Source organism: Benincasa hispida, chromosome 3, assembly GCF_009727055.1.
Source record: "Benincasa hispida cultivar B227 chromosome 3, ASM972705v1, whole genome shotgun sequence".
Taxonomy (NCBI): Eukaryota; Viridiplantae; Streptophyta; class Magnoliopsida; order Cucurbitales; family Cucurbitaceae; genus Benincasa; species Benincasa hispida.
In genome coordinates this window covers 48,938,681-48,953,773 of record NC_052351.1, presented here as the reverse complement: position 1 = coordinate 48,953,773, position 15,093 = coordinate 48,938,681, and the positions used below count along the sequence as shown (strand labels likewise).

General features: G+C 34.6%; 1 protein-coding gene across 2 annotated transcripts; it reads left to right on the top strand.

The window, feature by feature from the left end:
* The first annotated feature begins 2,307 nt into the window (after positions 1-2,307).
* On the top strand, positions 2,308-6,753 carry LOC120074571 (thioredoxin H9). 2 transcript variants are annotated; one of them, XM_039027729.1, is made up of 6 exons: positions 2,308-2,784; positions 3,309-3,380; positions 4,529-4,651; positions 5,631-5,753; positions 6,221-6,379; positions 6,614-6,753. In XM_039027729.1, exons 2-5 carry the CDS (start codon positions 3,360-3,362, stop codon positions 6,371-6,373), a joined length of 420 nt encoding a protein of 139 aa, XP_038883657.1. In that variant the 5' UTR covers positions 2,308-2,784; positions 3,309-3,359; the 3' UTR covers positions 6,374-6,379; positions 6,614-6,753. The 2 variants fall into 2 exon arrangements, with proteins under 2 accessions (XP_038883657.1, XP_038883656.1); XM_039027728.1 differs by lacking the exon at positions 6,614-6,753 and having other exon boundaries at positions 2,309-2,784; positions 6,221-6,527.
* Positions 6,754-15,093: the final 8,340 nt, after the last annotated feature.

Here is a 15,093-nt window from a genome sequence, read left to right as displayed (position 1 = left end):
CATTTAAAAATTTAAATTAAATTAAATTATTAAGTTGTTTTTGCTTTTGAGTTAGCATGTATATAGTAATAATTTCAGTTGGAACAGGAAGTCTTAGAAAGTTGGATCGTTATCTACACATAATCATTTATTATCATCATCATCATTTTTTTTCTTGAAGATAGGAAGAAAAAGTTCTTAGGAGGTGTTTGACTCATCAACATAAGTTGAGTTGAGTTGGTATAATATACCAATTCATTGTTTGGCCCACCAACTTTAAATGTTGGTGGAGTTGAGTTGGTATATTTTACCAACTCACCCTAACTCTCCCTTCTTCCCATGTTTTCAATGACTCCACCCATCGACCACTATCACACTTCAAGAACTAACTCCGGACTCCGACAACCACCTCCAATGACAACTCTGGCAAACAACTTTGAACTCTGACAACCACATTTAATGACAACTACGACGACAAACTCCAGACTTTGACGACCACCTCTGATAACAACTCCTGCGACCAACTCGGGCTCCAACAACCACCTCTGATGGTAATTTCGACGATGAAATTTGGATTCCGACAACCACCTCCGATGACAGCTCTACCGACCAATTCCGACAATCAATTCTGGCCTCCGACAGCCACCTCCGGTGACCCAACTCCGACGACCACCTTCATGCTACCAACTCCAACGACCAAATGGCTTTGACAACAAACTCCGATGACCAACTCCGACAATCACCTTCTTAGGCTCCAACAACCACCTCTGACTACAAACTCTAATGAAAACCACCTTCGATGATCACCTTTGAGCGAGTAACTCTGATAACCAACTCGAGGCTTCGACAACCACCTTCGACGATAAACTCCGACAATCAACTCTAATACCACTTTCATGCGACTAACTTTTGGCTCCACTAGTCACCTCTAACTACAATCTCCAGCAAAAATCATCTTCGATGATCAACTTCGACGACCACTTTCATTCGACCAACTCCAGGATTAGAAAACCACCTCCAATGATAAACTTCAACAACCAACTCCAATACACCTTCATGTGACCAACTCCAGGCTCTGGCAACCACCTCTAACTACAAATTCCAGCGAAAATCATCTTCGATAATCAACTTCAACAACCACTTCCGACTATTATAAGACTGATGACTGTTAAAGTATGTTGTAGGGTTGTTGATTATATAAAAAATATTATTTTGTCAACATTAAGTGCAATATTTATACGTAATGAATTCACATATCACATGAGTGTTAAGAATATTTAGACAAAACATATGTATGTAGTTGAAAAGTATGTAGCATATAACAAAAAAAAAAACATAAATTGAAAAAAAAAAATTCTTGAAACATTTTCTAGCAAGAATTAGTGAAAAATAGAGATTTGTTCTCTGATGATCCTCCAAATTTAGAGGAAATGAAAGTGAAACTGTTGAAGAAATGTGGTAACATTCCATTGGCTGTTACGATGATGAGGGGGATTTAATTTAAAAAATTAAGTAAAAATATAGACAAAAAAAGAAAAAGAAGAAGTTGATAATGAAATTCTTGGAGAAAAATTAGCTAGAATCAATAGTTTTGATTTTGTTTTAGTTTCTCGTTTTATTTAACCATATTTCTACAAGAAATGTAATGGGTTAATTGTTGTTCATTGCCCAAAAATGAAAGAAAGAAAGAAAGAAAAGTTTTAAAAATTCAAAGAAAAAAAATTGCAATCCATATTTTATTCAAATAAAGATGAATGAAATTATTGAATAAAAAAGTTTCAAAATAAAAATAGTAGTCATAAAAGCATATTATTTAGAGTTCAAAAAACTGCATCAAATACCGAAACATATCAACTCAACTCTGCATTAGACATATGAACTCATACCAAATAACTCTACACCCCAAACACAGACATATGAACTCAGATCAAATAATTTTGTACCCCAAATACAGACATATGAACTCCACAGATATATAAACTTCACAAACATATGAACTCCAGACATCTTATCTCAACTTAGCGCCACAAACAACCCCTGACAACCCTTCTAAAAAAAAGATACCAAAAATAAAATAAAAATAAAACCCATAACTAGACTTTACCAATTATTATTTTGAAAAATTATTTTAAATGGCAAAACTGTTGAAAATATTTCAAATGTTGACAGCATCTATAATTGATAGTTCTAAATTATTATATTTTATAAATATTTTGGTTCATTTTTCTATATTTAAAAACAATACTATAATTTTTATGTTGTTAAAAAAAAAACTATATATTTTCTTTAAATCTTTGTACCGAACTATTAGCAAAATACCAAATCTGAAATCACAATCGACATTACAACCAACATTTTTTTTTCTCTCTTTAAAAATTGTTTTCGCGTCTGTCTATGATTTTGTGTTTGTTTTTCGTTATTTTCTTTTACATTTTTGTATGAAATTCAAAGTCTCCATTTTTACCACAGCCAACGCGTCTTTGAACTCGAAGAAAGGTCAAAATCCAAAATCTAGGGCAAATTCCCTTTTCCAGTTCCAAATTTGTGAAAGAAACTGAAATACAGATCCTTCAAAATTTTCAATTCCCAAGTTTTCCGATCATCGCCGTTAACCTACAGTATTTCGGGTTCAGTCCCGTCGTTTTATCCCCTCCGATTTCACCATTTTCCGATTGCTTTGCTCCAAAATCAATTTTCTTCAACGAACCCCTTGTGGGTTTTTTTTTTCTCCACGATTTCTTGATGCCATCGTCCCTCCGCGGACTACTGAATTGACTCGAGGCTCCAATTCGGGGGTTCTTGAGGGTAATTTTCTGTTTCTTCTATGGAATTTTGCTCTACTCTATTTGAATTATTCGTCAGTGGTTTGTTTATGAATCTGATTGAGATGGGTTACTGCGTCTTCTTCAATTCTATTTTGTATCTATCTATTGTCGAACGTAGAATTGGGGAAAAGTTGAGAAGTTTTCTGCCCATGATTTTATTCTGCTCCTTTCTGCTGTAGTTCCTTTTTCTTTACTCAGGGAATCGTGGTTCCTTGCTTTACCATGTCTAAAGTCAGTTTGAATGATATGGTCATTGGTCCTTATCAATTTGTTAGTTGATTAACGAACTTTGAAATTGACTGGAGTGAGGTCCTTGCGTTTTGACTGTTAAGGTTATAATAATGTCACTGTGACAAAAGTAGAGCTAGTCTGTTTTTTATGTCTCTTTCCCAGAATTTATAACATATCTATGAATATGAAATATTTGCAATAGAAAATGAGTTAGAAGTTATGATTCTTCCCTTGACAATGTATGGTTATAGTGATATTTTTTCATTTCTTCAGGTTAACTTGTGATACGTAAAACACTTCAAAAATCTTTACTCGGACCATCAAATGGGACTTTGCGCTAGTAAGGTAAGAGTCGTATAGAACTTTTAATCTAGTGATGTTAGTTGAATACTTTTCGGTGGTTTGTGATTTTGGTGTTGTGTTGGTATTTGTACCTGGAACTTCCTTTAAGTAATTGTGAAACCTTAATAGAATCTGAATCATGATAAACATGAACCAGGCTGAAGTTGTGAATTTGACATTGACGAATGATGATTTAAGGGGGAATGATTAACTTTGGAGTATAAATGAACAGGCTAAAGAATCTGACTAGGACCTGGCTTTGTGGGGTTCAGAAGAGGACTAGATATATTTGTTTGGCCTGTTAATTTGAATATTTGAATGTGAATTTGACATTGACGAATGATGATTTAAGGGGGAATGATTAACTTTGGACTATAAATGGACAGGCTAAAGAATCTGACTAGGACCTGGCTTTGTGGGGTTCAAAAGAGGACTAGATATATTTGTTTGGCCTGTTAATTTGAATATTTGAATGTGAATGTGAATTTGACATTGACGAATGATGATTTAAGGGGGAATGATTAACTTTGGACTATAAATGAACAGGCTAAAGAATCTGACAAGGACCTGGCTTTGTGTGGTTCAAAAGAGGACTAGATATGTTTGCTTGGCCTGTTAATTGGAATATTTGGTTTGTAAATTAGATTTATTAACTTTCAATCTTTTTAAACAATATTATATTGCCTAAATAATATTCTGAAGGTTTTTCTTTGTCGCTTAAAAAATAGAACTTTTACTTCAATTATCACCTCAATTATGTGTGGATATTGGTGAAGATGGTGCTTTATCATCATTAGCATTACACCAAAGGTTATTATTTAATGAATATTTGGCAGCAAATGTATAACTGTAGAAAATGCTATTTATATATGATTCAAGTCCTGACTTCAGCAATGCCCCCAAAATTTTTATTCTACCCGAGTTTGTATCAGCTTATCAGCATCTGCACTTTTTTTTCCTCGTGTCTTTATGTAATTTTGTGTTGATGATCCTATAAAAGAAACCATATGTTGAGAAACTTGGTGATAGTTGTATAAATATGTGAAGGGGAAGAAAAAAGATTCTCGTTGCTGACATTCTGGCTTGCTGCCTGTTTTATGTGATCGTTAACATTCGTCTAACTTGGAAGTGATTATGTCCCCTGTTTCTAGTCCGAAACCAGAGATGATGAATCTGAGCATCATGTTGAGTTTGCTGCTGGAAATGTGCATCTCATCACAACCAAAGATGCTTGGGACCAGAAGTTGGAAGAAGCTAATACGGGTGGCAAAATTGTAAGATTTTCATTAGTCTATATTCTTGAGTTATAGATAGGCAGTATTTTATTTAGTTTGTTTGATCAATTCAGCAAAGTAAAGAGGATCAATTGAGAAAATTAAAATATTCAGTTTCCGAGCTATGTAGTCGCTGCAACTTAAGCCCTGCTCTTGTTTCTAGATTAGCTCATAGATTAATAATCAGGCCTGTTTATCAGAAACCAAAGTAGTAGGAGAAAGAAACTCATGCACTAATGCAGTTATTTTGATGCCTATTCTGCTTTCCTCATAATCTTAAGGCACCATTGTTCTTGCTTCGTCGACTTTGTTCATTATCATGCTTTGTTTTCCAAGTATCGATGTCCCAGAGTTGGATGGTGCTTAACTTGGTAGGAACTTCACATAGGTGATTTAAATAGCTAAATAAGCCTTTGATGACAGGCGAGTTGGATGGTATGGCGTGCTTCATGGATTAAGGTTTTAACTTGAGAAATATAGTTGTAAGGACAAAACAGTTGGACCTGTTACTGCAGTGCTCACCAACATGGGAATCATTTAAGATCTTTTTATTTATTTAATTATGTGGTTATGTGGTAATGAGAATCATTGAAGATCTATCTGCATTCAAATTTCCATCTTGATCATTAAATTAACTGAGGGAATCAGTAGTTTTCTTTTTGAATTTTGTTTTAATCATTTGAGCATTCTCAGGAGAACATACTAATTTTACATTCTTTAGTTATCCGATAGAATTGGAAGAATACAAAGGATTTAATAAATAGTTTACTTTGTGTCGTGCCTTTATTTTATTGCTTACTTATATACAAGGGAGGCCGCCATGATTCTCCCCTGCTTTTGGTAATGAAAACCCTCTATCAAAGTTCTATATATGCTCATCTCATTCAATTCCTGCTTGTGTTCCTTTACCCACTTTCAGCATATTTATTTTATAGACAATACATTTAATCCTTCCATAATCGAGATTATTCATCGACAGGTGATAGCGAACTTCAGTGCAACATGGTGTGGTCCTTGCAAGATGGTTGCTCCATTCTACAGTGAATTGTCAGAGAAACACCCCTCTTTGATGTTCCTAGTAGTTGATGTTGATGAATTAACCGTGAGTAGTGAAGTACAATATCGTTTATGGAAGACTTTGTTGACTCTTTTTACTCATTCATCCAAACTGTTGAGACGTTGAACTCAAATTATCTTTGATTGGTTGGCTGCTAACTGCTTCATTTCATTGACATAGAAGTTTTCTTTTCTTTCTTGTGGTGGGGTGGGTGTGTGTGTGTGTTTGGGGGTGGGGTATGGTAAAGTAGCTAGTTATGGGCATATTGGTAGAGCAGGTGGTCTGATAATATTCCTTAATGGTTCTTTTATTCTGCTGTTATGGAGTGCCTCTTAGAACTTTACTGAATTGAAGCTTGTCTATGCTTCTCATTTTGATTTAATTCCCTTTCCTGCCCTTCCACATTCACTTCTTCATTAGATGTGGCATTAAGATGATAATTATATGTGTTATAGGTTCAGTCTGTTTGGCCTACAACATTTATCAGCATGCATGCTTTGACGTTTTTGCAGGACTTCAGCACTTCCTGGGATATCAAAGCTACACCTACCTTTTTCTTCCTCAAAGGAGGTCAGCAAATCGACAAACTTGTTGGAGCGAATAAAATCGAACTAGAGAAGAAAATTACTGCAATGGCAGATTCTCTCCCCGCTAATCAGACATGATTTCGGGTAAATACCATTTTGAAGCACTTGAGTGTCTTCCCTGTATTGTGGATGTATGGTGTTTTCTCTTTGTATAATGCTTCCCCTCTTTAAAGTGTAGACATGTGAGATTGACTATTAGTAATACTCATTTTGAAATTATTCCGACTTCTCATAAGCTTTTTAAGTGCAAGAAGAAAAAATGATTTGAATGAATGCATGTGAATTTTTACCCTACATTTAACCGGATCTATTTTATAGGTTGCACTATAGGGGCGTTTGGGGGCTTGACATGAGATGAGATGAGATGAGTTGAGTTTTAAACCCAACTCAATGTTTGGGCCTAAGTTCCTATCTCAGCGATTTATTATAGCCTGTAAAACTCTTGGGTTTGAGACAGAATTAGAATACTCTATTCATTCACCAAATATATGAATATATACAAGTGTACAAAGCATAGAAAAGGAAAATATCACAAAATATTTACAAGAATGGAAAACCTTAACTATAAAACTATAACACTCCCCCTCAAGTTGGAGCATATATGTTAATCACGCTCAACTTGTTACATAAATAATCTATACATCTTCCATCCAATGCTTTCGTGAAGATATCTCCTAATTGTTGTCCAGTCTTCACATTTCCTGTAGATATCAACCCTTGTTGAATTTTCTCATGTACATAATGGCAATCAACTTCAATATGTTTAGTCCTTTCATGAAATACTAGATTAGACGCAATATGAAGTGTTGTTTGATTATCACACCACAACTTTGTCGGTGTGATGATTTCAAATCTCAACTCAACTAGAAGTTCATATATCCAAATCACTTCACACATAGATTGTGCCATTGCTCTATATTCTGATTCTGCACTTGAACGTGACACCACATTTTGCATCTTACTCTTCCAAGAAATCAAATTACCACCAACAAAAACACAATACCCTGAAGTTGATCTTCTGTCTTCTTTAGATCTTACCCAATCGGCGTCTGAGAAACATTCAATATTAGTATGACTATAATCCTTATATAATAAACCACGACCGGGAGCAGCCTTTAGATAATAAAGAATCTGTTCCAATGCAGCCCAATGATCAACTGTAGGACATGACATGTACTGACTCACAATACTTATTGAATAGGCTATGTCGGGTCGAGTCATTGTAAGGTACTTAGGTTTTCCCATTAACCTCCTATATCTTTCGGGATCTTTTAGCAATTCTCCATCTTTTGTGAGTGGTAAGTTGGGCATCATTGGGGTACTACATGGCTTAGCCCTTAGCTTTCTTGTTTCAGTCAACAAGTCAAGTACATATTTTCTTTGTGATAATAGAATTCCTTTCTTGCTTCTTATTACCTCAATTCCTAAGAAGTATTTCAACATGCCCAAATCTTTTGTATGGAATTGACTATGAAGAAAGGTCTTTAGAGACTTGATACCTAAAGCATCATCATCAGTAATCACAATATCATCCACATATACGACTAACAAGATGACACCACCCTCAAATCTCTTAAAAAAGACTGAATGATCTAACGTGCTCTTTCGCATTCCAAAGCTTTCAATCATCTGACTAAATTTTCAAAATCAAGCTCGTGGGCTCTGCTTTAGTCCATACAAGGATTTAAGAAGGCGACACACCATTCTATTCTCCCCTTGAGCAACAAACCCTGGTGGTTGCTCCATATATACCTCCTCTTGAAAATCACCATGAAGAAATGCATTTTTAATATCAAGCTGATGTAAAGGCCAATAATTGATTGAAGCTAATGAAATAAACAACCTCATAGATGCCATTTTTGCTACAAGAGAAAAAGTATCAGCATAGTCAATGCCATAAGTTTGTGCATAGCCTTTTGCTACAAGGGGCGCTTTTAACCGAGCAACAGAACCATCGGGATTTACTTTAACTGCATACACCCATTTGCAACCGATAGCCTTCTTTCCTGCAGGGAGAGAAACTAAATCCCAAGTACAATTATCATTTAAGGCAGTCATCTCCTCCACCATTGCAACACACCAACCAGGATAAGGCAAAGCCTCATGAACAGTTTTGGGGATGGATATAGACTCTAAGGATGCAATGAATGAACATGTGGAAGGCGAAAAATGGTTATATGAAACAAAAGAGGAAATAAGATGAGCACATGTACGTTTACCTTTACGAAGAGCAATAGGAAGATCATCACTCGTTTCTGGAACCAATGACGAAGAAGACTCTGGTAAATGGCATGAAACTGAAGGAGGTTGTCGTCGAGTATAGACCTTAACGATGGGTGGAAGAGTAGAGATGGCCACCGGTAGAAATGAATCAGGAAAAGGATCGGAAGGAGAAATAACTGTGTAGACAAGGAAATCATCCTCTAATTCCTTATGCTCCCCCTGACTCTTATTCGAAGAGAAAGAATGTGATGAAAAAAATGGGGTATGTTCAAAAAACATGATATCAGGGGAGACGAAATATTTATTTAGACTAGGACAATAACACCGATACCCCTTTTGGACACGGGAATAACCAAGGAAAATACATTTTAAGGACTTTGGATCCAGCTTGGTATGCTGAGGCCAAACATCCCAAACAAAGCAGGTACAACCAAATATTTTGGGTGGAATGGGAAACAAATGTTGCTTGGGGCATAAAGTACGAAAAGGTATCTCACCCTTAAAAATGGAAGAGAGCATGCGATTTATTAAGAAACAAGCTGTGGAAACAACATCAACTCAAAAAGATTTTGGAACATGCATATGAAACATCAAAGCTCTGGCTGTCTCAAGGAGATGGCGATTCTTTCATTCTACAACCCCATTTTGAGATGGAGTATCGACACAAGAAGATTGATGAAGAATGTCATGGGCATCTAAATAAGACTTGAATGTATGAGAGAAATATTCCTTAACATTATCACTCCGTAGAATTTTAAGAGCACCACTTAATTGAGTTTGGATTTCAGCATGGAAGTTATGAAAATGAGAAAGTAACTCAGAACGACTTTTCATTTAATATAACCACGTAACACGAGAATAGTCATCGAAAAATGTAACAAAATACCTAAACCCTCCGTTAGACTCAACAGGACATGGACCCCAAACATCAGAATGGACTAATTCAAAAGGAGCACTAGCTCGTTTATTGACTCGAGGATACAAACTCAAACGATGGAATTTAGCAAACTGACATGACTCACAGAAGACAAATGTTGAAGTTGTGGACGAAGACTCTTCAACACAAAGATAGACGGATGACCCAAATGACAATGTTCTTCAAAGGGAGACAACACACTTGAGCATGTGATGGTCGTAGGTGTTTGTGGTTCAAAGATGTAAAGACCTCCAAATTCACGCTCTTTACCAATAGTCTGTTTCATCGTAAGATCTTGAAATAAGCAATAACCAGGAAAAAATGAGACACAACAATGAAGATGACGAGTGAGTTTATTGACCGAAATCAAATTAAACGAGAAATGTGGTAAATTTAAAACTGATGACAAAGAAATTGATTCAGTAAGATGGACGGTTCCTGATCCTAAAACAGGAGTGGAGGTTCCATCAACTATAGTGACATTAAGTGAAGAGGTAGATGTACAAAGGTTAGAGAATAAACTGGGGTTACCTGTCATATGGTTTGTAGTGCCAGAGTCAATGACCCATTTTGACGTGGAGGAAAGAAGGCATTTAGAAATGTTACCTGTCTCTGCGATGGCCGTAATGGGAGTAGAAGATGATGCCCTTAATGACTCTTGATACTGGTGAAATTTAGCAAACTCCTTTGCAGAAATGGTAATTGACTTGTCAAGATTATCAGGAGTAGAGGCGACATGTGCAGAGGGTGATGGCATCCTTTGACCCATATTTAGCAATTTTCTGCATTCACGCTTCGTATGGCTAGGTTTATGACAATAATAGGAAACAACACCTCCTGGATTTGATCTTTGGTTATTGGGATGACCTTTGGAGCTATTTGATTTGATCCATTTATTACCTCTATAATCATTTGTGCGTCCAATCAAAGCACTACTAGAAATAGATGACGTAACTGCTTGTGTCTTTTTAGTACGAAGTATTCGAGTGTAAGCTTCTTCCAACGATGAGATATTTGAGCTTGACAACACTTGATCTTTGGCCATCTCATATTTAGGTGCAAGACCTACTAAAAAGCTCATGATAAACAACTTTTCACGTTGAGTCATTAGAACTTTTGGATCTGTGCTAATTGACATCAAGGCATTGAATTCCGCGCATGTATTTTTAACCTCCATAAAGTAGCTTGTAAGAGATTTTTCTCCTTGATCAGGTTGATATAAAGTCTTACAAACATCAAACACTATATTAATATTCTCTTTCCCTAAATAAAGGAATTCCAAATATTCCAATAGTTACTTGACTGATTTGCAGTGATTTACTAGTTCAACAATTTCACGGTCAATAGAATTCTTGATTTGTAGAAGCATTCTTGAATCGTCCCGCCACCAAATCTTCTTGTTAGCATCAATCGGTGGCTCTTCTGTGATGTGATCATCCATCTCCATGCTCCTAATAAAGTGGCGAACATTTGATTTCCATGAATAGTAGTTGGATCCATTCAACTTGTGTTTAGTTACTTTTGACACCATAGGAACAATCTCAGACATGACTGATGGTTTCTTATCATCCATTACCTCAAAAAATAGACATCGACAGCAGAGAATCAAACTCTAGTTTACCAAAGAGATGTCTTTACAAGAAGTGAGTATATCTATATATCCCAAATAAACACACCACAAAAAAAAGTAAATAAAACAGAGGAAACCGACAGAAGACGAACCAAAATCAATGGCGCACACGCCTACACGCGTCGGCGCGTGGACGAATGGCAAAGAAGAACAATCAGCGCGTGAGCCTCACGCGCTGGTCAGATGGGATCCGGACTTTGGGGTTTTGTAGATCGGCAGCTGGGCTCCTCGACGGATTGGGTGGTGTCGAAAAATAGCCTCTTTTTTTTTTTTTTTTTTGCGGGTGATGCGTGTAACGCGGCGAACGAACCAAAAGACAGGCTACTGTGAGCAAAAGTGTAAACTCACCTCTCCACAAAACCCTAAGCGTATCACAAACAAATTCTAAATTCTCGAACCCTATAGTTCACAAAATCCTAAGTTTGTTTAGAGGGCTCTGATACCATCTAAAACTCTTAGTTTGAGAAAGAATCAGAATACTCTATTCATTTACCAAAGATATGAATATATACAAGTGTACAAAGCATATAAAATTATAAATATCCATTTACCCTGACTTGAAAACAGTGATTTAATATATCACCGACTTTCACGCTTTCCTTCCAGTCGTCTTTCACTCTTCCCTCTCACGTTTCTCTCACATCTCTCGTCCCTCCCAACTCTCTGAAACCCTAGCAACTCCTTAACCTCAAACCACCGGATCTCTCTTTAGCTTTCTCCATTTGGATTTTTATCTCCAATCTTCCATGCAAGTGTTTTTCCGTTGGTTTTGTTTCAAATTTCTCGATTTATCTCTATTATTTTCTTCTAAGATCCGTTGATTTTCAAAGGCAAGTGCTATAACCTCAACACCAATAGCGAAGGTATTGATTGCTTGGTGAGTACGAGCTTGAAGAGTGGAATCAAACGAAACCGGTGTCAGCCTTACAAATTGGGGGATAAATTAATGGATGAAACTGAAGAATTTTTGCTTAAATTGGCTCTTATTGCTTTGATTTCTAGTGAAACAAAATGAATTTCCTCAACTTCTGCAACCTGGGTTCTTCCTGAAGATGAACAAAAAGACCAGAGGACTTCAATCGATAAAGGGTTTTGAGTTAAATTTGCAGAAATGGTGGAAATCTTCAAAAGGGGTTTGAAGAATATGAGAAATGAACAAAACCCAGAAAGGGATTGGACATTGGAAGAGAGAAAAGGATGGAGAAATAGTAAATTGTGGGGTTTAGGTTAGACGGAAGGAGAAGAAGGGGGAGAATTAGAGAAATAAGGTGGAAGAGCAATGAATAAATGTGAAGAAAAGAGAAACCGTGGATGAAATTGAAATGGGAGCAAAAGATTGGGGTCAAAGATGGAGCAGAGTGGTAATTGTGATGGGGAGTCTATTTTTTGGTCCCACAAAACCATTTTCAAATGGCTAATGTGAAAAGAAATTGAAATTCTAATCACAATTATGCTCTTTTTTACTTTATACTAATTTATGCTTTTAGAGGATTTAATCGGTTCTATAATTTCAACCAACATTAGAATTTGGATTCTGTCCTCATTGTCATTGTTTGATAAAATAAATAAATAAATAAATAAATAATTCTTATGAATTGATAAAATTTCATAAATAAGTTCGAACCATAAAGACTACATAACTTTTTAATTATAAGAACTAAATTATCTAATTTTCTCCAAATTTGTAGAAATCAAGTTTGTAAGAGAACTTATTTAATATATACTCTTTGGAATAAATGATCAAAAGAAAAAATAATACATGTGTATTTTAAAAAACAAAAAAGAAAAAGAAATTGTAATCCATATTCTATTAAAAAAATATGGATAAAATTGTTGAATAAAAAAGTTTCCAAACGAAAGTCTATCATAAAAATTGTACCAAAAACTCTGACATATGTATCCAAAGTCTTGACATATGTATTCAACCCAGACATATAAACTTCACATCATATTTCAACTCAATGTCCTAAACAATTTATATATTCTTGAATTTTAAGCATGTAAATTTTTTTCCAAGTTTGAGGTGTGTTTCCCAGTAAATTTTTTTCCAAGTTTGAGGTGTGTTTCCCAGTAAATTTTTTTCCAAGTTTGAGGTGTGTTTCCCAGTAAATTTTTTTCCAAGTTTGAGGTGTGTTTCCCAATAAGCTTAGCGTAATCTAAATAAACTATAAAAGAATAGCAGATAAATAAATAATTACTAATATATTTAGAAATTAAATCAATAAATCATTATTACATTACTGTAGTTAATCAATCTGCAGGTTAGTATTTTGTCGATTCATCATTAAAAATGTATACTATTACATATATTATAAATAGAAGCATTCTCATTATAATTATTTTAGTTACTTAAGGGTTAATGATTTGTTTTAAAAAAGAATTACCACATCACTAACTATTCCATTCAACTATAAATATAAATATAATGATAATGATAATGATAATAGATATTTAGGGAGAGAATACTTTTTTAGTTTTCCATTTGGTTCCAAAATTTGAAAATTTACATTTTTGTGCTTAGTTTTGAATTTAGTCATTTGCTTCCTAAATCTTAGTATTTTACGTTTTTACCCTTCGGTTTTTGTTAATGCTCATTTTAGTATTTGACATTAATTTTTAGATAATAATGATAAAAAATAAATGAACTGTTTTAATTTTTTAAATTATTAACAAGCATTTACACCACAAGTTGAAAGTGAGTATAAAGTGAAAAATCAAGGTTGAAAGTGTAATCTTAAAGCTCAAGGTATCGAATTTTATAAAACTCAATACTGAAGGGTAAAATTGTAACGTTTTGAAACTAATGGACCAAATAAAAATCAAACTCAAAATCTAAAGATAAAAATGTTACATTTTGAAACTTAAAGATAAAGAAAAATTAGCCTAAAACTTAAAAGCTAAAAAAGATACTTTTCACCTCATTAATACACATATACACAAAATTGAAAGGTATTGTGGAAATAAGAATGTTATTGTGGAGATAAGAAATAACTCGTTCATAGTTTAATGACGCCTTTTCGACAAGGTTTGATCATGTGACAATAATGTCGTTATACTAGTAAAATAAAGAAAAAGTTGTACTTTTAATTTTTTGAAGTTCTATTTAAGTGGCCTTTGAGTCTCACAATTTTCAAACTAGATATTTTAGCCCCTGAAATTTTAGAACTAACTGATTTTTTATCTCTATTGACAAATGTGGTGCAAAAAGATGTGACATAAAAGGAGAAAACGAAAGAGAAAAAAAGTTATCTTAAGGTTTTTTTTGTCAAGTGATAAATACCATATTCGTTACGGGGATAGAAAATGAAATGAAGAGTGAAGATGGAGACAGGGAATGACATCCCTGACCCCACCCCGGGGACATCTCTAATTGAATTGATTTGATTTTTCGATTCTCTTTTGTGCCCTATTTTGAAATGCGAGACGCAACACTTATACTTTCAATTTTGTATCTAATAGACCCATGTCAATTATACAAGGTCAAACGTACTCAAAGAAATAATACCTGAAAGGTCAAAATTAGGCCACAAGATTCAATATTATATTTAGTTTCTATCATACAATTGAAAATTTAGATCTAGATACAAACCCGAAATAAACTTATAGAGACTATTTAGAGTACCGTAATGGAATGAGATTATAAGTAATGTAATTCAAAGCCCATAATTGGATCGAGTATTTTGGGTCCAATTTGTAATACTAATCTCATTTCGTTCTTGCAGTTTTCAATCCAACCCTCTTTCTTACCATTTTCAAGCTTCAAGATCCCATTTTCATTCCACCTTGATTTCTCGCACATTCCTTAATAATCCTTATATTTTAGTCTCCCAAACAACCCCGTAGAGTTTATCTTATATTTTAAAATTACACAAAACTACCCATTTGTTTGAAATAATAATAATAACAATAAAATGAGATGGAATCGAAACTAAAGCATATTTAAATACAGAAGTAAAAAGAATGACATAAATATTAAGTACAAAATAATACATTTAACAGTCAATAATAAAAAAAAAATTAAAAAAAAAA

Coding starts and splice junctions, on each gene's coding strand:
- LOC120074571 (XM_039027729.1), top strand. CDS start 3,360: ATGGGACTTTGCGCTAGTAAG. Junction 3,381..4,528: donor TGGGACTTTGCGCTAGTAAG/GTAAGAGTCGTA, acceptor CCCTGTTTCTAG/TCCGAAACCAGAGATGATGA. Junction 4,652..5,630: donor CTAATACGGGTGGCAAAATT/GTAAGATTTTCA, acceptor ATTCATCGACAG/GTGATAGCGAACTTCAGTGC.